The 24,753-nt window shown below is 46.6% G+C and overlaps 2 protein-coding genes across 7 annotated transcripts in view; one reads left to right on the forward strand and one right to left on the reverse strand.

Moving 5' to 3' along the window:
- polh (polymerase (DNA directed), eta) overlaps positions 1-24,753 on the forward strand; it is a 51,087-nt gene that overhangs the window by 22,495 nt on the left and 3,839 nt on the right. For 2 of the 4 annotated variants that reach the window (XM_059982531.1, XM_059982528.1), the window contains 3 exons: positions 1,209-1,274; positions 1,400-1,560; positions 1,925-2,817. In XM_059982531.1, the coding sequence (XP_059838514.1) occupies positions 1,209-1,274; positions 1,400-1,560; positions 1,925-2,705 (1,008 nt within the window). In that variant the 3' untranslated portion in view covers positions 2,706-2,817. Of the gene's footprint in view, positions 1-1,208; positions 1,275-1,399; positions 1,561-1,924; positions 2,818-24,753 lie in introns of those variants that run through there. The other 2 variants (XM_059982530.1, XM_059982529.1) reach the window with 1 other exon arrangement.
- Positions 2,916-24,753, reverse strand: part of LOC132400942 (GTP-binding protein 2-like) — a 33,287-nt gene continuing 11,449 nt past the window's right edge. The window contains exons 3-13 of one of the 3 annotated variants that reach the window (XM_059982534.1): positions 23,300-23,484; positions 23,033-23,141; positions 20,007-20,204; positions 18,996-19,170; positions 12,313-12,532; positions 10,990-11,125; positions 10,282-10,340; positions 9,201-9,372; positions 8,769-8,933; positions 4,433-4,501; positions 2,916-3,052 (exon numbers count right to left, since the gene is read on the reverse strand). In XM_059982534.1, the coding sequence (XP_059838517.1) occupies positions 3,050-3,052; positions 4,433-4,501; positions 8,769-8,933; positions 9,201-9,372; positions 10,282-10,340; positions 10,990-11,125; positions 12,313-12,532; positions 18,996-19,170; positions 20,007-20,204; positions 23,033-23,141; positions 23,300-23,484 (1,491 nt within the window). In that variant the 3' untranslated portion in view covers positions 2,916-3,049. Of the gene's footprint in view, positions 3,053-3,552; positions 4,502-4,979; positions 5,045-8,768; positions 8,934-9,200; positions 9,373-10,281; positions 10,341-10,989; positions 11,126-12,312; positions 12,533-18,995; positions 19,171-20,006; positions 20,205-23,032; positions 23,142-23,299; positions 23,485-24,753 lie in introns of those variants that run through there. The other 2 variants (XM_059982532.1, XM_059982533.1) reach the window with 2 other exon arrangements.

Genomic DNA, 24,753 nt, shown 5'->3' on the forward strand with positions numbered 1-24,753 from the left:
CCAAACATAGCATTTAGTCCAATGGCTAAAAAGCTAAATTTTCGTTTCATCAGACCATAGAATTTTCTTCCAGCTGACTTCAGAGTTTCCCACCTGCCTTCTGGCAAACTAGCCAAGATTTCACACATTTTTTTAACAGTAGCTTTCTCTTTGTGACTCTCCCATAAAGTTGTGACTGGTGAAACACCTGGGCAACAGTTGTATGCTCAGTGTCTCCCATCTCAGCCACTGAAGCTTATAACTTCTCCAGAGCTGTCATAGGTTTCTCAATGGCCTCCCTCACTAGTTCCCATCTAGCACAGTGTTCTTTTGTCTTGATGGTGTAGTTTTTGCCAGGATATTGACTCACCAGCAGTTGGTAAAAGGTGTATTTAAACACCTTGACTGCACACCAGTATCCAAAAACAGATCTCCATTTAACTAATTATGTAACTTCTGAAACCAGTTGGCTGCTCTAGTGATAATTTGGTGTGTCATATTAAGGAGCTGAATACTTATGCATTCAATTATATTTGTAATTAATGTTGATGACTTTGTAGAGATCTGTTTTCAATTTGAGATGAAATTCTTTTTTTTGTTGATCAGTGTCAAAAAAGCCAAATTAAATCCACTGTGATTTAATGTTGTAAAACAATAAAACGTAGAAACTTCCAAGTGGGTGAATACTTTTTATAGGCATTGTAGATAGGAAAAGTTATGGGCCAAGGGAAGACAAAGGGGCTAGTACAGGAAGGCTATGGTATGGTCTAGTTGGCTGAAGGGTCTGTTTTGTGCCCTATAACTGTGTGCACGTGCCACCTTGAATTCATTCTGAATCTGGATCTGTTGAAAAGTATTTTCCTTCTGGTGATATTAAGACACTGCCAGTTCCTCCTCACCTTTTGTCCTGCTCAGGACTGCCGCCCTGTGCCCACCCCACTTCACCCAGAACTGGCCCTGTTTCCCCTGAGCCAAAAATCTCCCTCCATCTCCCCAGCCACACACCCATTCATCCCCATTTCAGTATGCACTGATATGTGACACTGGGAGGCTTCTGGAGATTATCAACTACAGTGTTCTGTTGCAGAAACCTTTCCACCTGTGTATGGTTGAGTGGTGGGTGTGATGGGGTGATGGAAAGTTATCAGTAGGTGTGAGCAGATCTGAGTGTGTATGGATGAGACCAGGCTAGTTACTGGGATCTTGCTGACTCTCCTGTCCTGTCGCAGGTACAATATTGGCTGCTGCAGTTGTCGACAGAGCTACAAGAGAGGCTGCAACAGGATCAGCAACAGGTGGGTGTGTGAGACAACTCCATCTACAGCCAAGACCACTTACACCTCACCCTGTCACCAGTGATGACTCCCCTCCCCTGCCCCTTCCTCTGCTGCTCTTCCTTCACTGCTGCTTTGTGTTGTAGAACAGACGAGTGGCACGGCAACTGGCGGTGGGTGTGCAAAATCTGGATGGCAGCTTTCAAAGATGCTGCCCCCTGTCTAGGCAGGATGCCCCCACGATCGCCCAGGACGCTCACCGACTCATCAAGGTCTTTAACACAGCTGGGGCCCAGGGGGGAGTTTGGTGAGTACGGGGCAAAAATGGGGTAGCATGAGGGGCAGTGTGTGAATGTAGGAGCGGATGGAGCAGTTGGTGGTCTGATCTGGGGGATTCCGTATGTCTGAGGAGGTCCCTAGTCTTAATGATGTGAGGGGGTCGCTGAGGGGATCTGTATAAGGTGTGTGTGCGCGGCAGGTGGTTCAGAGGGTCTTGTTTGTGGGGGGGGGGGTCCTTGTTATCAAGGGGTCTCACTCAGGAAACAGATTGGTGTTGGAGTGGCAGTCAGCAGGCATTCGATGAAGGGGGTTTAGTGCGGGGTGGGAGTCTCGGGACGGGGTTAGTGAAGGAGGGTGTCTTGCATGGGCTGAACCCTGCCCTCTCCCTGCAGGTCTCCAGCCGTGCTGGCTCTCAATCTGTCTGCACGGAACTTCTTTCCTTCTCCAACAGCCTCCAGCCCCAGTATCACCCACTTCCTGAACCGTTCCAATCACCGGCCAGTGCCTGAGGTGCAATCCCCAGCAACTGCCAATCCAGGCAGCCCAGCCAAACACAGAGCCGGAACCATCACTCACTTCTTTCAGCAGGCACTGCCCCAGCCCATCCCCAACACTGACCCCACACCAGCCCGGCCCCAACCCTTCTCTAACCTCTCACCATGCCCCAACAGTCATGATCTCAACCCCAAACACTCACCACTCCAGCCTCTGCCCCTCTCCAACCCTTCAACCTGCTCTGGCGCCTGCCACTCACCCACACCATCCCAGATTGGTGGGGACAGTGACCATGTGAAGCCTGCACCGGCTGACCAACCCAGCACATCGTTCTTCAAACGGAAATCTCTTGACCATTCACCTGTAAAGCCTCCATCACAGACCCCCCAACAGCCCCTGATCTCCCCATCAGCCAGCAGCTTGCCCCCTGAAGCACTGGTGCACTGTAGGAGGTGTGGGAAGTCCACACTCCCTTGGGAAGTGGCAGAGCATGAGGATTTCCACTTTGCCCTCGAACTCCAGCAGTCCCTCGCAGCCTCCCCATTCCCCTCAGCCCCTCGGACGCCCACCAGCCCCTCAGGTCAACTGAAGAAAGCCACTCCGCTGAGGCCTGCCAGGAAACGAGCCCGCACAGCCATCAAGACATTGGACTGGTATTTTCGGAAAGCTCCATCCTAGTACCTGTGGTATGATGCAAGGGGCAGGTCCCCAGATTCCTAATGTATTAGAAATAATTTTTTTTAAACTTCAGATGTGGCTAAAATAAAGTTTTGTATTTTGTTATATAACATCTCCACAGTTCAGCGATGGACTTTGTGGGGTCTTCGTGAGCTGGCTCCCTTTGTGTAGTGTGAATCCAAGCACCAGGGTGCTTCCCCTTGTCCACTGACCAGTCCAGCAGGCTCTTTGATGCCAGTCAGTAAACTGCTCCCTTGAGGTCAAGGTGTCTTGCACAAGGCAGCTGTGGGTTCAGGAGGTTGATCCTGCGGAAGTTTCTCTGGGTAGTGCACAATTCCTCAGCCTCACTGGAAGTGAAGAAGAGTTACTGAAGATTATACACAATTCACATCTACTCAGCAAGTAACATTTGGACCAGAGAAGTGCCAGGCAATGAGTGTCTGTGAGTAGCACTGATGTAACAGTAGGCACTAGTCACATGCATTTCTGGGAAGAATGGTTGTCAAATACCAAAGCAATTAACAACCATTTCTGTCATATCCTCAGACAGGCAGTGATTTTTCTGCTCAATTAGCCTCTGGAAATGACAAGTCCTCCCTTGACCAAGCTTTCTTGGTGTATCTCAACCTTTAAACATCCCCAGGGTTTCCCAAGCATTTTTCTGCAGTCACTCACTTCACCCTTCTTCAGTAAAGCCACCACTGTTAATAAATAGTCACACCCTCTGCTAGCTCTCATTTCATGAATCCAGGTCGTTACTTCATCTCGCCCTCCTGAAACAACATAGCACAAGTACTTATTCACGCACTCTGCCCGCCTAATTTTTTTGCAATCAGCAAATCAGATCAACCATCACTTAAAATTATTTATTTAAAGCAAATATCTCTGTACATCTTTATATACAGAAACAATATACATAACCTGGCCTATATCACATAATCAAGTACATATATGTATGTAAGTAAGTAGTTCTCATTTGCTTTGCAGCCTGCCCTTTCTGCCACATACTCCTGAAGCAGGGAGAATACAATGAATGATACTGATGAATCAGTACTGTTTTGGTAATATGAACATTTATAAATGTTGACGTGAACATTATACATTTTAGATATTTTGAAATAAAAAAAAATCAGGTTAGAGACACAATAAAGCTCCCTCCATACTGCATTGTCACAATGAGCCAAACATGGCAAATGGAACTAGCTTAGATTTTGTTCAGCACTGAAATGCTGGTTTCTGTTCTGTATGACTATTGAGACTCAGGGCACGGTTTAGACACAACAAAGCTTCCTCCGGGCCCCACCAAAATAAGCTTTAACTTGGCACCATCAATGCAGCAGATACTCCACATGGCTTCACCATGTCCTGTCCTGCCCAGCTCAGCAGCTCAATAAACTTCACAAACTAGCAAAGAACCTGATTACCTGGGCTTAGATTTAAAAGCACTGTGAACCAGAAGGCAGGAGCAGAATAGAAAATGAACTCATCCTGTAAGCACAAGTGGTGTTCAGGCTTGGACATTTAATGGGGGCTGAAGATGCTGGTGCCTACCCCCACCCTGGTGAGCTTGGGCTGGGCACTATGATCCCGGTGCCTGAGGCTGGAGAGCAGCTGGGTGCGATGATCCCAGAATCTGGAGATGTTCAGCACTTTTGCTCTGGTATGATCTTGGTAACATGGCCAATGCCCTTTGTCACTCCTTCACGGAACAACAGCTTGGTGCCCACCTTCAGGTATTCTGGGTGTTTGATAAAGCGGAACTGCACAACTGCCTTCTCCCCTGTCCTCAGCTCCTCCTGCAACAGGCAATGGCACAGGTCAGAGGGAACCTGTCTGGTGGGGAAAGTTGATACAAATGTAAACATTAAAGCAAACATATTCTGAAGACAGGATGCAAAACTGGCCTGAGAAGTGGCAGATGAAGTTCAACCAGATAAGTGTGAGGTCAAATATGATGACAGAATATAGTATTAATGGCAAGACTCTTGGCAGTGTGGAGGATCAGAGGGGTTTTGGGGTCCAAGTCCATAGGACACTCAAAGCTGCTACGCAGGTTGACTCTGGTTAAGAAGGCATATGGTGCATTAGCCTTCATCAATCGTGGGATTGAGTTTAAGAGCTGAGAAGTAATGTTGCAGCTATATAGGACCCTGGTCAGACCCCATTTGGAGTACTGTGCTTAGTTCTGGTCACCGCACTGCAGGAAGGACGTGGAAACCTTAGAAGGGGTGCAGAGGAGATTTCCAAGGATGTTGCCTGGATTGGAGAGCATACCTTATGAGAATAGGTTGAGTGAACTCGGCCTTTTCTCCTTGGAGCGACAGAGGATGAGAGGTGACCTGATGGAGGTATATAAGATAATGAGAGGCATTGATCGTGTGGATAGTCAGAGGCTTTTCCTCAGGGCTGAAATGGCTAGCATAAGAGGGCATAGTTTTAAGGTGCTTGGAAGTAGATACAGAGATGTAAGGGGCAAGTTTTTTATGCAGAGAGTGGTGAGTGCATGGAATGGGCTGCCAGTGGCAGTGGTGGAGGCAGATATGATAGGGTCTTTTAAAAGACTCCCAGATGGCTACATGGAGCTTAGAAAAATAGAGGGCTATGGGTAAAGCCTAGGTAGTTCTAAGGTAGGGACATATTTGGCACAGCTTTGTGGGCCGAAGGGCCTGTACTGTGCTGTATATTTTCTATGTTTTAAGACAGGAAAGCAGCAGGACTGGGAGCAAGGTCTGAGAAAATAAACTGCATTTAATTTAATGGTAGAAGCCTGACAAGCAAGCAGATGAGCTTAGGATGGATTTGTACATAGGACTGGGACATTAGTTATTACAGGACCTGCAGCTCAATGGAACAGATGTGATAGAGGTAGGGATAAAGGGGGGGGGGGGTTATATTTCTAGTTGTCTAGTGAGCCCAGTTTGGTGGAATTTAAAAATAAGTAAACTCTGAAGGGATTGTCCTATAATAAAACTCCAAAGTAGTCAGTGAGAATTAGAAAAGAAAATCAAACAGTTCATAGATAACTACAAAATAGAATCAGAATTATTATCACTGGTATGTAACGTGAAATTTGTTAACTTAGCAGCAGTAGTTCAATGCAATACATAATCTAGCAGAGAAAGAATAATAAAATTTAAAAAGTCAATAAACAGTAAATGAATTACATATATTGAATAGATTAAAAACATGCAAAAACAGAAACTGTATATTAAAAAAAAAATGAGGTACTGTCCAAAGATTCAATGTTCATTTAGGAATCAGATGGCAGAGGGGAAGAAGGGTTGTAATAGCAAGTGAGTTTTAACCTCCATGTGAACTGGGACTGCCCTTGTGGGCAGATTTTGCTAATCTATCAGTGTGGTGTCCTGGGAAAGCCTCCTGCAGCAATATGTAGATTGCCCAAATAAAGGGGGGGGGGGTGCACAGTATTGTTTGCAAATGACGCAGGACAAATGACTGAAGTACTAGTGGGAGAGCAGTTTAGGACCATAGATCATAATTCATTAAGTTTTAAAAGTGTTATGGAAAAGGATAGGACTGTTCCACAATTTCAAGTCCTAAATTGGAACATTGCAACTTCCTCCCAATACCTCAGAATGAGCTGAGGTTGACTGAGAGGAGGCTGTTTGCAGGTAAAGGGATTTATGGCAATTGGGAGGCTTTAAGGTGTGATAGGGAAAGTTTAGAGACGTGTTTCTTGTAGAGTGAAGGGCAAGGCTAGCAGGATTAGAATACTGAGGCTCTTACCAGGGGGGAAAAAAGAGATGCATATGTCAGCCAGGATCAGGAGTCTCAGCCTGAAATGTCAAGTGTTTACTCCTCTCCACAGATGCTGCCTGCATTTTGTGTGTTATTCTGGATTTCTAGCATCTGCAGAATCTCTTGTACTTAGGATCATTAGTACTTGGTACTTAGTACCAAGGGATGTAGGGATAGATGAGGGAAAATAGGGATAGCTCTGACAGATAAGGTAAAGGAGAATCTTAAGAGACAAGTATAGAAACAGAAGGGTAACTAGGGAGAGAACAAGTCCCCTTAAGGATTGATATGGTTGTCTGGAACCACAGGAGATGGGCAATATGTTAAATTAATATTTCTCTTCAGTATTTACTGTGAAGAAGGTAATACAAACTTGGTAATTTAGGGAAAGGGGATAGTAATGTTTTGGAATGGATTCACTTTGCAAAAGAGTTAGGGCTGGTGGACTTAAAGGACAAAAAGGTGGATAAATCCCGAGGACATTTTGGGAAGGTAAGAACAAAATCTGCTTGGACCCCGGCAGAGATATTGGTGAAGTACTGGAATACCAACATCGTCCCTTAATTTAAGGGCTGCAAGGACAAACCAAGGAACTATAAGCTCGTGAGGTTAACAGTAGTGGGAAAGTTACTGGATGGGATTCCGAGAGAAGATCTACCTACATTTGGTTATCCCTCATCAGCATGACTGTGTGAGAAAAATGATCTCATGAATTTGAGTTTCTTTTGAAGATGTAACTAAGACGACTAATAAAGGCAGGATGATAGATGCATGGACTTCAGCAAGGTCTTTGATGAGGTCCTGCATGGTAGGCTGGTCTGGAAGGTTAGACCACAATGGGCAAGCTGGTGAACTGGAAACATAATTGCTTTGATGGAAAGAGGTAGAGCATGGTTGTAGAGGATTGTTTTTGCAGATTGAAGGTCTGTGACCAGTGGTGTGACATGGGGATCAATGCTGCAACTGTTCTTGTCCACCATTAAAATGAATGATTTAGATGAAAAGTCTGCAAATGATACCAGATTTGGTACTGTGGTGTAAGATTAATAATCTAGATTAATAATGATCTAGATTAACCAAAAAATGGACAAAGGAATTTAACTTAGACAAGCGAGAAGTTACTGGAGGGTAGGACTTTCATTGTAAATGGTAGACCTAAGTTGTTCTGGCATTGGAGAGGATCCAGAGGTGGTTCATGGAAATTGATTCTGGGAATGAAAAGATTAATGTATGAGATGCATTTGATGGCTCTGGGCCTGTACTCACTGGAGTTTATAAGAGGGGGATCTCATGGAAACCTATTGAAAATTGAAAGGCACAGGCAGTGGTGGTGGAAAGGTTTCCTGTGGTGGGTGAGACTAGGACTAGAGCGCACAGCCCAGAATAGAGGGATGTTCATTTAGAACAGAGATGATGAGGAATTTCTTTAGTGAGAAGTAGGTGAATCTGGAATTCATTGCCACAGACAGCTGTGGTAGCCACCATTGAGTATACTTAAAGCGGAGGTTGATAGGTTCTTGGTTAGTCAGAGCACCAAAGGTTACAGGGAGAAGGCAGGAAAATGAAGTTGAAGGGGATAATAAATCAGCCATGATGGAACAGCAGAGAAGACTCAATAGGCTGAGTGGCCTAATTCAGCTCCTATGTCTTATGGTCTTACATAGGACCTTGGAGTGTTGTAGTAAACAGGAAACTAGGTACATAATTCTCTGAAAGATGCAATATAGGAAGGCATGGTGATTAAGAAGCTGTATGGCACACTTGCTTTTCTCAGGCAGATACAGGAATAAGGCTGTCATGTTACAGGTGTAAAAAAATTGCTTAGACTGAATTTTAGTTCTAGGAGGATGTGGCAAAGCTGGAAAGGGTGGAGGGAAGATTCACGAGGATGTTACCAGGACTGTTTTCCCTGAAGTGAAGGAGGCTGAGGGTGAAGATAAGGTGAATGGTCACAGTCCTTTTTTCCAGGTAGGGGAGTTTAGAGGGCGTAGGGCTTAAAGTGACAAAGGAAAGAATGAGGACCTGAGTAGCAACTTCCCAACACAGTGGGCATACAGAGATGTTTCAGTAACATTTATACAGAATTTGGACATGGATAGGAAAGGTTTAGAGGGATATGGGCCAAATGTAATCAGTTCGTGCAGGCACCTTGGTTGGCATGGACATGTTGAGCTGAAGAGCCCGTTTCTGTGCATATCTCAATGAATCAATGAAACCCTGGGTGGGCGGGCAGTACTGGAGGGAGACAGTGCTGGTTCCATGGGGAGGGCGTAGCGGGAATGGGAACTGAAGCCACACGCTCACCTTGCCATGGATCAGCTCTACGATGGCAGTCTGCCGTACATTACCCACGTGCACTGTCACCTGGAAGCCCTTGCGGACGGTCTTTGCATGGAACAGCAAAACAATCTCAGATTCGAAGAAGGAGCTGACAGTTGGCTGCATCTCCAGGCTCACCATTACCATGCCCTGAAAAAGAGTTCAGCACATCCTGCTTATCAGCTTTATACTCTAGGCTATGGGTACACCCTGGGTCCTTACCCATCCACCCACCCCTGCCCCTCAGTTTTCCTCCCTTACCCATTCCCATCCACTCTGCAAACAGCTGCAACCCTGCACCAGGATCCTCTCCCAGCTGCCTGTGAGTCTGTTACTCACAACAGTGAACAATGATTGGTACACCGCTGCACCAGTGTTACCTGTCTCAAGCCTGCACGTGTTGAAGGAGACACCCACCTTCCGCAGCAGAGCCCGGTCAAAGTTGCCCAGAGCCAGGGTGGCTGCCTGCCCTGCCCTCAGCACACGGCAGGCTGACCGGTTTCGCTGGATGCTGCACACTTTCAGTGGCAGGAACTGCCCGTTGTCTGTGGGGCCAACCACCAACTGCTCACCCTCTCTGCAGATGCCGCTGTGGAATAGACCACAATCAGACTTATTCACCTTAATGAAAGCAGTCCCTATACAAACCATCAGTAAGAAATCAATCACTCTATCCCAAAACTCCAAATCAGCCCCACTTTCAGCTTCACTGGGAGTCGCAACACAGGAGGCAGACTCTGCCCATGGTCAACTCCAATCAGATTTACCTTCATTCTGGCAACCAGTGATTTCCCATGAGCCTACCTCACTTTCCCGATTTCCTTTACAAGTAGCAGCCAACACTCTTAATACTCTGGACACACCCCCACTGTATATCGACCCTTAGTGTAGATAACTTGCAAAAGGATTAAGGGATGCTGATGAGCATCTTGGAGGGAGTGGGACCAATGGGACTGCTCTTCTGGAAGGCAGCACGGACCTGTTGGACGCTATCACTTCCTCGCATGGCATTGATTTGATGAGTCAGCTGAAGGATTGGGAGATGTTAGGCACATCAGAGGCTCTGAGGGAAGAGGGGTGGGTCAAACACCAAAGTTGACCAGCCAAACAACCAAAACAAGGATCTTCTAAGCGGGGAGGCTGGTCTGGAGTTCACTCTCAGGAAGACAAATTCAATGGCAGTGTTCATGAGGGAACTGGACAAATGCTGAACGGAGAGAACATGTGGACTGGGGGGGATTAATGATACAGAGTCAATGCCCCAAATGGCCTCTTTCTGTGCTGTCCCAGAGTCAGATAGAAAATCCTGTCAGCCCCACTCACCCACCCTGCTCCCTACCATATGGACATTCCTGCATTTTGTTACTGAATTCACTTCTAACCGAGGCAGTGATAACCCAGCATTGCAGAAAGTTGTTTCTGTGGTTCTTTCACACAGAAACACAGGAGAACGACCACAGTAGGAAGAAAGGCCACCGAGACACATTGTTGTTCTTACCTGTACAGGGTGCCACCAACAACTGTGCCCACGTCAGGGACAGAATAGATTTCATCTACCTGTAAAAACCAGGAACAATGAATAATTAGACTAAATCCACTCATCCAGTCTGTCTATACACACCCCCACCATGTCACCTTTCCCAGCCCTCAGACACATTCCTCTACTCGCCTGCTAGGCTTTTCCTCCCCCCACCTCCCCCCCAGAGCTACTGAGCAGACTGTTATAAAAAGCCAGAGGGAGGGGGCCTGAGCGCTCTAGTGGAATGGTCACATCCTTTGTGTTGTGAACAAGAGCAGTGCTGAGGGCCACAGAAGCCATAGGCTAAGCAGAATTTTGTACAGGAATCTTCAGCAGAAAAAGCCAAATAAGAATATAATCTAGATTCACATATCAGCAAAGGGGAGGGCTATGTATGGGCACCAGAGGAAAGGCATGTTGGTCCCACAACATCCTGGTATATGGTACCAAAGGAGTGCTGCACTGCTGTAGGGGCATCTTTGGATTGAAACAGCCTTGTCCCCTTTCAGCTATACCTTCTGGTAATTTCAAAAATCAATTGACACTGATTGGGAACAACCTGGCCATTTTCACACTGCTTGTCTTTAACCTGCTCTGTTCCCTCCATTACCAAGGACGTATAAACACAATCCCTGTCCTTTGCCGAGGCCACAGAACAGAGTGATCAACTCTGGTCTTTCGCTTTACCTGAAACTCAGTCAGCTGCTGCATGAGCTCCTCCTGCTCCTTACTGTTGGTCAGTGGAGGCAGCACATTGAGGAAAACCTTGAGCAGGTCCAAGTTTACCCCGTTCACACTGGACAGTGTGAAGATTGGAGTGATGCTAAACAGAACAAACAGGGACATTACCACACATGCTGTATTCCTGTCAGTGCTTCCCTGGCCTCTCATGTCACCACAGCTCACCAGCATTTATGGAGTAACAGCCTAGCTGGTACTCACCCAATTACTGCTCATCCTGCCTCAGTTGAGAAACTAGGATGGCCAGGAACCTCCTGAGGAAATAGGGATGTAGTTGGGCACACCACGTACAGACTTGGCTCTGCCCTTTACCCAGGTCCACTCTGTATCATGCCAACAGAAGCAACAGGCATTGTGTGCATGGGATGCAAGGTAGAGTCATGGGTCAGGGCAGAGGGGTGCTACACCACACACTCATGCTCTTTGAGATCATGAGTAGACATGCCCTACCCCCAGCCATTCACACATGTCTGTGCATACCAGTCCCCCCATTTCCATTTCAACCGTGACCACACCTATCCATCCACTGACAGAGCCACAGAACCAGTGTCAAACCAATTAGCACTTACCACTAATTAGCGTGGAGTGAAATGTTTCTGGTTGATATGAAGAGATGGACCTGGAATCATAGCAGGCTGGGCAAGAAAAGCATTTCCCCCCGATTACATCTAGGAACTACATGGGCTTGTACAACTCTGCAGTAGTTTCATCATCACTAGAGGCTAAAGTTTTACTGCAAAGTTAATTGCATTCCCTTGATGGAATCTCCTCAGCTGATGTGCTGTAGTTAAACTTTGCATCTCCAGTCCATCCTCTGAAGTACTGGTGGTGACTCCACCAGATGCAGATGGTATTTGCAGGCCCATCAGCCCATCTACTCTGTGCCACCTTATGTCCTGGAACAACCAGTGGTCATGAGGAGCACTGTAGAAATGCATGGCTGCCCCTTTCCCCTTCCTCGCCCCCAAGCTCATCTAGTGTCCCCTGAGATACATTAACACCTTCTCATGAGGCAGCTCCATGTCCGAGTTTGTGAATGGATTTAATGGCTTTCTATTTATATTCCACATAATTGTAGTCCTCCTAACAATGAAACTCCTCCATCTCCAGCTCCTTGTAGCTCGGTCAGCTACATGCCCACAGATAGCTGTTTATGATCTCCAGTATCTCACGAGGAGACTACAGTGAGTGATTAATGAGCATAGACTCACACATTGAGTCTAATGCCGGATAGGCTTGTAAATGCCAGGGAACAGACTGACATGTTACCTGGGTGACTGAGCAAACTGCTGGGCAGCTGTTACCGCATCATCGCTGTTCGACACCAGCAGCGGCACCTTGTTACATCCTGGCTGCTTCAGGACCACCTCCAGCTGCCTGACGGTGCGGTCGATGGTGCTCTTCGTGCATAGGTCCACTTTACTGATCACAATGAAGAAGGGCACCTTGAGGGCCATGGCCAAGCCTAGGTGTTCCCGGGTGGTTCCAGCTACAGGGACAACAGATAGCAGAAGATCACACAACCAGCAAGCAGAAGTCACAGAGTTATTGTCTAGTTAGTCAAAAGGTAGACCCTTTCACCTGTGACTGAGCTAGAATGGAGGATGAGGGGTCGGGGTGGCCAGACAGCAGAGAACTCATTAGAGGAGGTTCACGAGAATGATTCTGGGAATGACAGGTTTATCTTATGAGAAGCTCTTGGTCTTCAGTACTTTCAGCAAGATGTCGACACGACTGTTCGCAGCAGCTTCTATGGGGTCAACAAAAGGTCCTCTCATTCTACTTAAACTTGCATCTAATGACTGCAAGATCCTGTTGTACGAGGGGTGATGATAACTTCATGGCCTAAGGTAGAAGGAGATGAGTTATACAGCTCTAGTTACATGCACATGCAGTTCAACTCTGACTGATTATGCAGAAAGTTTGAAGTTAATAACTCATCTCCTTCTACCCTAGGCCACAAACATCAATAACCCCTCGTACGTTAAGAACTCAAAAGTACTATAGGTCTACATCATCAGTGAGTTGCTTGCTGGTGGAAATAACGAAGGAGCTGTGCAACGTGCTGCTGCCTGTGTCGATGGAGGCTGACAGTCAATTAGTGAGTGGCCACTACGGTTGCTTTTCTCACGATCACAAGACCCCTTTGGGCATTGTTAATTTGGTACTCAGCAAGTTTGATTCACTGATTTATTGGATGCTAGCAGGGGCAGATAGAGGGGGCCTAGTCCTCAGTTGTAGTGAGGATTAGGCTTGAAGCCGTGCAGCCAGAGTGAGTGGACGAAGCTTCAGCAGGGGTGGCATGGCGATGTGTCCAGAGAGGAGTTGGAACTGCCCACCCAGGTCTTCACTTGGCAGGAGACAAGCTCTGCTGTGGCCAGCTGCAGATTTTTTAGTGGCCCTCAATGGATTCAGGCCTCAAGCTGCAGGATTGCTTGCTTTTCAGCTGCCGGAGAGGTGTCCAAGCTATCGCACCCACCAGGGGCATATATGCATATTCTGCATCATTATACTTTTACTGATATTCTATATGGGCTTGTTGGCTGTATGCATCAAGCTGTGGCGTTGGGTAGGGAGGGGGGGAGGTGGGTCGTGGTCTTGGGACTCTTATTATGTGATTGTGATCAGGTGGTAAAGTGTCTTTGTACCTTGACTCCATAGTAACGCTGTCTCATTTGGCTGTAGTCATGTATGGTTAAATGACAAACTTGAATTGAATGTCGTCACTGAAATTTAGAAGAAAGGGGGATCTCACTGAAACCTATCAAATTATTTCTTCAGCGGTTTGAACAGGGCATGACTGCGCAAGCACGTGGAGGTCAGCCAGTGAGAATAGTGGGAAGAGTTTAAAAAGACAGATTTACAGAGTGGGCATCAGAGTAGGTAGGCTTTGGCTCAATGGGGCTTCAGTGATAAGGGGTCGAGGCCAGGTAGGTTATCTGTTTAAAATAAAGGCAGAAAGTATGTGTGTGAGGCCGCTTTTCTGTGCTTGGTGTCAGATGTAGGAGGTCCTGGAGACTCCCGGCCTCCCGGACGGCCACATCTGCACCAGGTGCGTTGAGCTGCAGCTCCTTAGAGACCGCGTTAGGGAAGTGGAGCTGCAGCTCGATGATCTTCATCTGGTCAGGGAGAGTGAGAAGGTGATAGAGAGAAGCTATAGGCTGGTAGTCACCCTGGGACCACAAGAGACAGAGAAGTGGGTAACAGTCAGGACAGGGAAGGGCATGAAGCAGGTACTAGAGAGTACCCCAGTGGCTGTCCCCCTTAACAATAAGTGCTTTTGTTTGAATACTGTTGGGGGAGACAGCCTACCTGGGGGAACCAACAGTGGTCACACCTCTGGCACAGAGACTGGCCCTGTGGCTCAGAGGGGTAGAGAAAGGAAGAGGATGGCAGCAGTGATAGGAGACTCTATAGTTAGGGAGTCAGATAGGCAATTATGTGGACACAGGAAAGAAACACGCATGGTAGTTTGCCTTCCAGGTGCCAGGGTCCGGGATGTTTCTGATTGTGTCCACGATATCTTGAAGAGAAGGAGAACAACCAGAGGTTGTGGTACATATTGGTACCAACGACATAGGCAGGAAAAGGGAGATCCTAAAAACAGACTACAGGGAGTTAGGAAGGAAGTTGAGAAGCAAGACCACAAAGGTAGTCATCTCAGGCTTACTGTCTATGCCACGCAACAGTGAGTACAGGAATAGAGTGAGGTAGAGGATAAACGCGTAGCTGAGGCATTGGAGCAGGGGGCAGGGATTCAGATTTCTATATCATTGGGGCCTGTTCTGGGGCAGGAGTGACCTATACAAAAAGGACGGGTTGCACTTGAATCCGAGGGGGACCAATATCCCGGTGGGAAGTTTTGTTAAGACTATTGGGCAGAGTTTAAACTAGAATTGCTGGAAGTGGGAACCAAACTGAAGAGACAGAGGAAAGGGAGGTTGGCTCACAAATAGAGAAAGCTTGGAGATAGTGCAAAAGGGAGGATAGGTAGCCGATCGAGAAGGGATGCACACAGACCGATGGTTTGAGATGTGCCTATTTTAATGCGAGGAGTATTATAAACAAAGCGGATGAGCATAGAGTGTGGATCAGCACTTGGAGCTATGATGTTGTGGCTGTTACAGAGACTTGGATGGTACAGGGGTAGGAATGGCTACTTCAAGTGCCAGGCTTTAGATGTTTCAGAAAGGACAGGGAGGGAGGCAAAAGAGGTGGGGGCGTGGCACTGTTGATTAGAGATAGTGTCACAGCTGTAGAAAAGGAGGAAATCATGGAGGGGTTGTCTACGGTGTCTCTGTGGGTGGAAGTTAGGAACAGGAAGGGGTCAATAACTCTACTGGGTGTTTTTTTATAGACCACACAATAGTAACAAGGACATCAAGGAGCAGATAGGGAGAAAGATTCTGGAAAGGAGTAATAATAACAGGGTTGTTGGGATGGAAGATTTTAATTTCCCAAATACTGATTGGCATTTCCTTAGAGTGAGGGGTGTAGATGGGGTGGAGTTTGTTAGGTGTGTTCAGTAAGGTTTCTTGACACAATATGTAGATAAGCCTACAAGAGAAGAGGCTACACTTGATCTGGCATTGGGAAATGAACCTGGTCAGGTGTCAGGTCTCTCAGTGGGAGAGCATTTTGGAGATAGTGATCACAATTCTATTTCTTTTACCATAGCATTGGAGAGGGATGGGAACAGACAAGTTAGGGAAACATTTAATTAGAGTAAGGTGAAACATGAGGCTATCGGGCAGGAACTTGGAAGCATAAATTGGAAACAGATGCTCTCAGGGAAACATACGGAAGAAATGTGGCAAATGTTCATGGGATATTTGCGTGGGGTTCTGCGTAGGTATGTTCCAATGAGACAGGGAAAGGATGTTAGGGTACAGGAACCATGGTGTACAAAGGCTGTTGTAAATCTAGTCAAGAAGAGCTTACAAAAGGTTCAAAAAACTAGGTAATGATAGGAATCTAGACCAGGAAAAAGTTTAAGAATGAAATTAGGAGAGCCAGAAGGGGCCATGAGGGCAGACAGGATTAAGGAAAACCCCAAGGCATTCTATAAGTATGTGAAGAGCAGGAGGATAAGACATGAGAGAATAGGACCAATCAAGTGTGACAGTGGAAAAGTGTGTATGGAACCAGACGAAATAGTGGAGGTACTTAATGAATACTTTGCTTCAGTATTCACTATGGAAAAGGATCTTGTCGATGTAGGAATGACTTGCAGTGGACTGAAAAGCTTGAGCATGTAGATATTAAGGAAGAGGATGTGCTGGAGCTTTGGGAAAGCATCAGGTTGGGTAAGTCACCGGGACCAGACAAGATGTACCCAGGCTACTGTGGGAGGTGAGGGAGGAGATTGCTGAGGCTCTGGCGATGATCTTTGCATCATCAATGGGGACGGGAGAGATTCCGGAGGATTGGAGGGTTGTGGAAGTTATTCCCTTATTCAAGAAAGGAAGTAGAGATAGCCCAGGAAATTATAGACCAGTGAGTTTTACCTCAGTGGTTGGTAAATTGGCGGAGAAGATTCTGAGAGGCAGGATTTATGAACATGTGGGGGGCATAATATGATTAGGAATAGTCAACATGGCTTTGTCAAGGACAGGTCGTGCCCTACGAGCCTGATTGAATTTTTTGAGGATGTGACTAAACACATTGATGAAGATAAGAGCCGTAGATGTAGTGTATATGGATTTCAGCAAGGCAATTGATAAGATACCCCATGCAAGGCTTATTGAGAAAGTAAGGAGGCATGGGATCCAAGGGGACATTGCTTTGTGGATCCAGAACTGGCTTGCCCACAGAAGGTAAAAAGTGATTGTAGACGGGTCATATTCTGCATGGAGGCCAGTGACCAGTGGTGTGCCTCAGGCACCTTTCTGGGACCCCTACTCTTTGTGATTTTTATAAATGACCTGGATGAGGAAGTGGAGGGATGGGTTAGTAAGTTTGCTGATGACACAAAGATTGGAGGTGTTGTGGATAGTGTGGAGGGCTGTCAGAGGTTACAACGGGACATTGAAAGGATGTAAAACTGGGCTGAGAAGTGGCAGATGGAGTTCAACCCAGATAAGTGTGAAGTGGTTCATTTTGGTAGGACAAATATGATGGCAGGATATAGTTTTAATGGTAAGACTCTTGGCAGTGTGGAGGATTAGAGGGATCTTGGTGTCCGAGTCCATAGGACGCTCAAAGCTGCTATGCAGTTGACTCTGTGGTTAAGAAGGCATACAGTGCATTGGCCTTCATCAATCGCGGGATTGAGTTTAACAGCTGAGAAGTAATGCTGCAGCTATATAGGACCTGGTCAGACCCCACTTGGAGTATTGTGCTCAGTTCTGGTCGCCTCACTGCATGAAGAATGTGGAAACCATAGAAAGAGTGCAGAGGAGATTTACAAGAATGTTGCCTGGATTGGGGAGCATGCCTTATGATAATAGGTTGAGTGAACTCTGCCTTTTCTCCTTGAGCGTCAGAGGATGAGAGGTGACCTGGAGGTGTACAAGATAATGAGAGGCATAGATTGTGTGGATAGTCAGAAGCTTTTCCCCAGGGCTGAAATGGCTAGACGAGAAGGCCAAGTTTTAAGGTGCTTGGAAGTATGTACAGCGGAGATGTCAGGGGTAAGTTTTTTACGTAGAGTGTGGTGAGTTCATGGCATGGGCTGCCAGTGATGGTGGTGGAGGTGGATACAATGGGGTCTTTTAAGAGACTTCTGGATAGGTACATGGAGCTTAGAAAATTAGAGGGCTATGGGTAAAGCCTAGGTAGTTCTAAGGTAGGGACATGTTTGGCACAGCCTTGTGGGCTAAAGGGCCTAAATTGTGGGGTAGATTTTCTATGTTTCAAATGTTAAAAGGCCTAGAGCAGATGTGGAGAGGATGTTGCCATGATGGGGAAGTCTAGAATCTGATTGCACAGCCACAGATTAGAAGGATGTCCATTTAAAACAGAGATGAGGAGGAATTTCTTTAGCCAAGGGGTGGTGAATCTGTGGAATTCATTGCCGCAGGTGGCTATGAAGGTCTGGTCATCGGGGGTATTTAAGGCAGAGGTTGATAGCTTCTTGATCAATCAGGGCGTGAAAGATTACAGTGAGAAGGCAGAAGAATGGGGTTGAGTGTGAAATGGCAGAAGACTCGATGGGCCAAATGGCTGAATTCTGCTCATATGTCTTATGGAAACACTTCCCCTTTACGAAGGTGCACAGGTTTAGATGGAAATAGGGGTTAAAGGGTTGGTGCTCGTTAGAAATGATGAAGCCACAGACTCCCACAAACATTTAAGTTTGTACCTAGAAGTTCACCAGAATCATCTAAGGCCTAAAAGTCTACAGACAAAGGCTGGTAAACAAAATGACGTAGATGTGAATGCAATAATCAGCACGGACACAGTAGGCCAAAGGGCCAGTTTCTGTGCTGTGAGATTCAATGACAGAATGCTGGCAAGTTTCATCTGCTCTTGGGGCGGGGTGATAAGAGTTTCAGCTTACTGTAGTTTAGACTCTTATCAGCAGCCCATGTCTGGCTCAATCTCTAGAGGCATTCCACCACGCAGTCTGCTTGCTGGAGTTACAGGGAGAACACATTTACAAACATGGGTCCTAAACACTGTGGTGGGAAGAAGCGATTCTGCTTTCTGACTGCCTGGTAGCTCTGTGCAGAGGATCCCAGGGACAAGTGATAGGTCTGGTTCTGGGAGAGCCCAAAGCAGCTCCCTCTACCGCTTTATCTCTGAAGTTATTTCTGTGGACTGCGTCCTCATCCAGAGGCTTGTACACAAAGCACAGGGGCTGTTTGACATAAGGGTCATCACAAATCAACACTTCCCAAAAGGATTCAGCAGACAAGGATCAGAAGCCAGTGATCACTTCATGTGCCATTCAGGGCCTAGCAATACCTCCATTCCCTCTCCCCACACCAGCACATATTTAAAAAACATACCTATGCCAGTGTTGGCACTGACGACAAGCATGGCAAAGTCCGGGCAATAACTGGTCAGGCCAAAGATGGTAGTCTTTAGGTACTTGTGGTGCCCTGCCAGATCAATGAAGGTGATCATCTTGGAGGCACTTTCACAGATTACCTCTGCTGTCCGTGAACCACTGTAATTTACCACCTTTGGGAGAAGGACAGCAGCATATTAGACCACAGAGAGGTTAGCCTGAGCCTGACCCAGTGGGCCAAAAGCAGCCCCAGAGACCTAAAAATCTAGTCTATGCATTGTGAACTGGGAATGAAGTCCCATCCTCTATCCAGCCAGCGCTGGTGTGACACTCACTGCCACGTAGAGAAGAGTGGTGGATGCAGACACTCCCACCACATTGTAGTAGTGTCTAGAGGAGCACCTGAGGCAGAGACCAAGTGCTGGTAAATGGGATTAGTGTAGTTTGGACTTGTCGGCATGGGTATGGTGAGCCATTTTTTGTACTGGATGACTTTGAGCTTGGACGAAAAAAAACACTTGGAAAAGTACATGGATAGGAAAGCTTTTGGGAATAACCGATGTAGACAATTTAATTGGGCCGAATGGTCTTTTTCTGCGCTCCATGACACTGAGCAGCAACAACCTAGCACAGGCCAATGACATACTGGAGGCCATTCAGTTCGCTGTCCCTAGTCTTCCTCTTCAGTCAGTGTGGATGGAACATTTCGAGGAGGTGGGACTATACTGAGCAGACAGATAACATTTGCCTTGTGTCCACATTCTTCCCTGGGACTTTTTTCTAGGAGATACCTCTTTAACCTTAACTTTCTGCCATCCAAACCCAGTACTGGAAGGATATTAGTATGGCTGTCCCATAAACCTACCCCAGCCTTACCCTTCCCCACAGACCCTGGCAGGATGGTTAATCCCAGCATTTCTGGCACTACCCTGCTCCACTCCAAATCAGATAATCCCATATCAGGCCAGGGAGGCAGGGAAATCTGTAGGATTGTAGATCACAACTGTACCTCTCCTTTGCTGTTGAATCCCAGGATTTCAAAGCTTATGCTGGAAGTTCGCCCTGACTGGATTTCATGTAGGTGCCTGAAGAGGTTGAGTCGTGCTCTACCACGCCCATTGTCCAACTCGCCCTGTGTTAGGACTCCCAACAGAGTTGACTTCCCAGAGTCCGCGTTCCCGAGAACTGCCACTCGCAGGTCGAGGAACTGCAGGAGGAGAGAGCACAGATTATACCTCCCTGTCCCTGCACAGCCATATACCAACTGCTCGCCCAAGATATCCCATTCCTCCCACCGCTTCAGCTGAATGCAACATCATAATCTCCATTCACACCATTCAACCCACCACAGTTGTACCAGCTCTGAAGGCCTGTTAAATCCACAGTTACAGAGTGGTGGGAAGGTCCTTGACTAATAATGCAGAGCATTTGACAGTCCAATCACCCTTGCTCCACCTTTGACACAGGATACAGCTAGGCATTGGAAGCTTCAGCATATTACATATTACCCCACAGTCATCGCCAATGGATAACATCTGACTTGCCAGTCTGCGGACACTCAGGATTTCAGTGACATACCCCATCAGTGAGACTACAAGACAGAGGAGCAGAATTAAGCCATTTGGCCCATCGAGTCTACTCTGCCACTCAATCACAGCTGATCCTTTTCCTCCCCCTCCTCAGTCCCACTCAATAGACAATAGACAGTAGGTGCAGGAGTAGGCCATTCAGTCAAGCATGATTTTCCCTTCATAAATCCATGCTGACTCGGACTGATCCTTCTACTACTATCCAAATGTGTCATAATTTCCTCTTTTATAATTGACTCCAGCATCTTTCCCACCACTGACATCAGGCTAACCGGTCTATAATTCCCTGTTTTCTCTCTCCCTCCTTTCTTGAAAAGTGGGACAACATTAGCCACCCTCCAATCAGCAGGAACTGTTCCTGAATCTATAGAACATTGGAAAATGATTACCAATGCGTCCATGATTTCTAGAGCCACCTCTTTAAGTACCCTGGGATGCAGACCATCAGGTCCCGGGGACTTAACAGCCTTCAGACTCAACAGTCTATCCAACACCGTTTCTTGCCTAATATAAATTTCCTTCAGTTCATCCTTTACCCTAGTTCCTTTGGCTACTATTACAACTGGGAGATTGTTTGTGTCTTCCCTAATGAGGACAGATCCAAAGTACCTGTTCAACTCGTCTGCCATTTCCTTGTTCCTCATAATAAATTCACCTGTTTCTGTCTTCAATGGCCCAATTTTGGTCTTAACTATTTCTTTTGCTATTCACATACCTAAAGAAGCTTTTACTATATATTCTTGACTAGTTTACCTTCATACCTCATTTTTTCTTGGTGTATTGCCTTTTTTGTTATCTTCTGTTGCTCTTTAAAAGCTTCCCAGTCCTCTGGTTTCCCGCTCATCTTTGCTATGTTATACTTCTTCTCTTTTATTTTTATACTGGCCTTTACTTCCTTCGTCAGCCACGGCCACCCCTTACTCCCCTTAGGATCTTTCTTCCTCTTTGGAATGAACCGATCCTCACCTTCTGCATTATTCCCAGAAATACCTGCCATTTTTGTTCCACTGTCTTCTCTGCTAGGGTATTGTTCCATTGAACTTCGGCCAGCTCTTCCCTCATAGCTCCATAGTTCCCTTTGTTCAACCTTAATACTGTCACATCCGATTTTCCCTTCTCCTTCTCAAATTGTAGGTTAAAACATATCATATTATGGTCACTACCTCCTAATGGTTCCTTTACCTCAAGGTCCCTGATCAAATCCAGTTTATTGCACAACACTAAATCTAGAATTGCCTTCTCCCTGGTAGGCTCCAGTACCAGCTGTTCTAAGAATCCATCTCAGAGGCACTCCACAAACTCCCTTCCTTGGGGTCCAGTACCATTCTGATTCTCCCAGTCTACCTGCATGTTGAAATCCCCCATGACAACTGTATCATTACCTTTGCGACATGCCAATTTTAACTCTTCATTCAACTTACACCCTACATCCAGACTGCTGTTTGGGGGCCTGTAGATAACTCCCATTAGGGTCTTTCTACCCTTAGAATTTCTCAGTTCTATCCATACTGACTCTACATCCCCTGATTTTATGTCCCCCCCTCGCAAGGGTCTGAATATCATTCCTCACCAACAGAGCCACCCCACCCCCTCTTCCAGTCAGTCTGTCCTTTCGATAAGATGTATATCCTTGAATATTCATTTCCCAGGCCCTGGCCGCTTGAAGCCATGTCTCTGTTATTCCCACAACAACGTACTTGCCAATTTCCAACTGAGTCTCAAGCTCATCTACTTTATTCCTTCCTTCTCTCTTACTCCCCAGCCTTCTCCCCTTAACCTTTGATACTGTGTCCAATCAAGAACTTATCAAGCTTTGCTCTGAATACACCCAATGACCTGGCCTCCACATCTGCCTGTGGTAATAAATTCCACAAATTCACTATCCTCTGGCTAAAGAAATTTCTCTGCATTGTTTTAAATGGACACTCTGCTATCCTGAGGCTGTGCCCTCTTGTCCTACACTCCGCCACCACAGGAAACATCCAGGCCTTTCAACATTTGAAAGGTTTCAATAAGATTCTTCTAAATTCTACTGAGTACAGACCCAGAGCCATCAAATGTTCCCTGTACGATAACCCTTTCATTCCTGGGATCATCCTTGTGAACCTCCTCTGAAACCTCTTCAATGACAGCACAGCACATCTTAGATGAGGAGCCCAAAACTGTTCACAATACTGAAGGTGAGACCTCTCCAATGCCTTATAAAGCCTCAGCAACACATCCCTGCTCTTGAATTCTAAACCACTTGAAATGAGTGCTAACATTACAATTGCCTTCCTCACCAAATCTACCTGCAAGTTAACATCTAGTGGGTGACAGAATGCCTAGGGAACAGCAAGGTTCTTCACACTCTTAGACAAATTACAACACTGACCCCAGTGAGCAGTGGCTGACACCATGTTTCAGTGGTATCTGGGAGAACGAGGGGACCAGTTCTGGCCTGTACCTGCTGATCATCAGGAACTTTCCGAATCAACACTTCGGCTATCCGCCTGGGCGAGTCCAAGTCGTATGCCACGTTGCATTCCCGCAGGATCGTGATGTCAGCTCCAACCCTGTGCACAAAACAAGCACAGCTCAGTGGCCAGCAAATGCACAGACCCTGGACTCAACCAACACGGAGGCAGACACAGAGCTCTGATGTGGACTCACGTGCACCAAGACGGAATCCCAGTACCCTCCCCTGCTCGATCAAGATTACAAACAAAATTACTTCTCTGCCATCTTGCGCAGCGTCTTGAGCGAAGCCTTTAGCTCATCTTCGGAGAGCCCCACCAACAGACCATTGTCTTCCACCCCGATCTGATAAACGGCCTCACCACGGCCCTCCTGAAGGCGCCACTTCATCTGTGTGACCAAGTGCTCGAAGCGGTACTGTGAGGGGTTGACTAACTTCAGCTGAGGATACAAAGCAAGAGTTACTAGACAATCAGAAGCATCTGAAGGGACACAAGCAGCTGGTTTGGGATCACATTAAATCCCATCTTCCTGCTACATTTGACCCTTTCCAGTTTGCTTACCACTCAAGTTGGCCTACTGATGATGCCGTAGTTTCTGCACTCCACTCTGTCCTGTTCCATGTGAAAAATAGTGCCTCACGCACCAGGATGCTATTTATCAGCTTCAGCTCAGTGTTTAATACAATCACCTATCAGAAGCTGATGGGTAAACTAACCTCACTGGGTCTCAACACCCCTCTGTAACTGGATCTTGGGACTTCTTGACAGAAAGGCCAAAATCTGTGTTAGCAGAGACATCTCATTGTGAGCACCAGCACCACCAGGGCTACACTGCTGATGTGTGACTGCACTGCTACTGAATCATCAAGCATTCCGAAGACAACAGTTGCTGGCTTCATCAATAACAACGAGACGGCATACAGAGATGCTTTAGGATGGTGCAGCTAACCACTCCTTACTGCACATACGCAGCTCATTCGTAAAAAGAAGAGCATTAAGTTTCTGGGAGTGCACATAATGCACAGTCTCATCTGGCTCCTCAACACCATCTCTTTGATCAAGAAAGCACAGCAGCATCTCCAGTTCCTCAGATCACTCAGTTCCTGAGTGAGGCTCCGCCGCCCCCATTATAATCAATTTTTACAGGAGCACCATCAAGTGTCCTGAACAGCTACATCACTATCTGATAAGGGAACTGTAAAGCATCGGACTGCAAATCCCTACAAAGGACTGTGAGGACTGCTGAGTGGATCATTAGAGTCTCTTTTCCATCTAGAGATATTGATCAGGAGTGCTGGTTGTTCATTGTTGATTGGATGGGAGGGAGCACTGACAATTCAGAGCCCTTAGAATTGTCAATGATCCTTCCCATCTGTCCAACAATCTCTTTAACCTCTTTATCATCAGCAGGGAGATACCATAGGATGGGTAACAGCTCCTTCCCCCAGGCTGTATGGTTACTGAACTCTCTGCCACCACTCAGGTCTCATCACACATGAAGCGCCAGTAGGATTATACAGTACTGTTTACTTTTTAGCTTGTGCCGCAAATACACCTTAGTACTTGTGAATTTACTAGTGGTAATATTACTGTTTTATGTTTGTGTGTTATTTGCACTGTGTTGTGCATCTGGTCTGGAGGAATGTGTACAGCAATAAACTTGATCTTGATTCATCCTCAAGTCAGCAGCAAGGCCCCCCCACCATCT

This window comes from Hypanus sabinus, chromosome 10 (assembly GCF_030144855.1).
Source record: "Hypanus sabinus isolate sHypSab1 chromosome 10, sHypSab1.hap1, whole genome shotgun sequence".
NCBI classification, from domain to species: domain Eukaryota; kingdom Metazoa; phylum Chordata; class Chondrichthyes; order Myliobatiformes; family Dasyatidae; genus Hypanus; species Hypanus sabinus.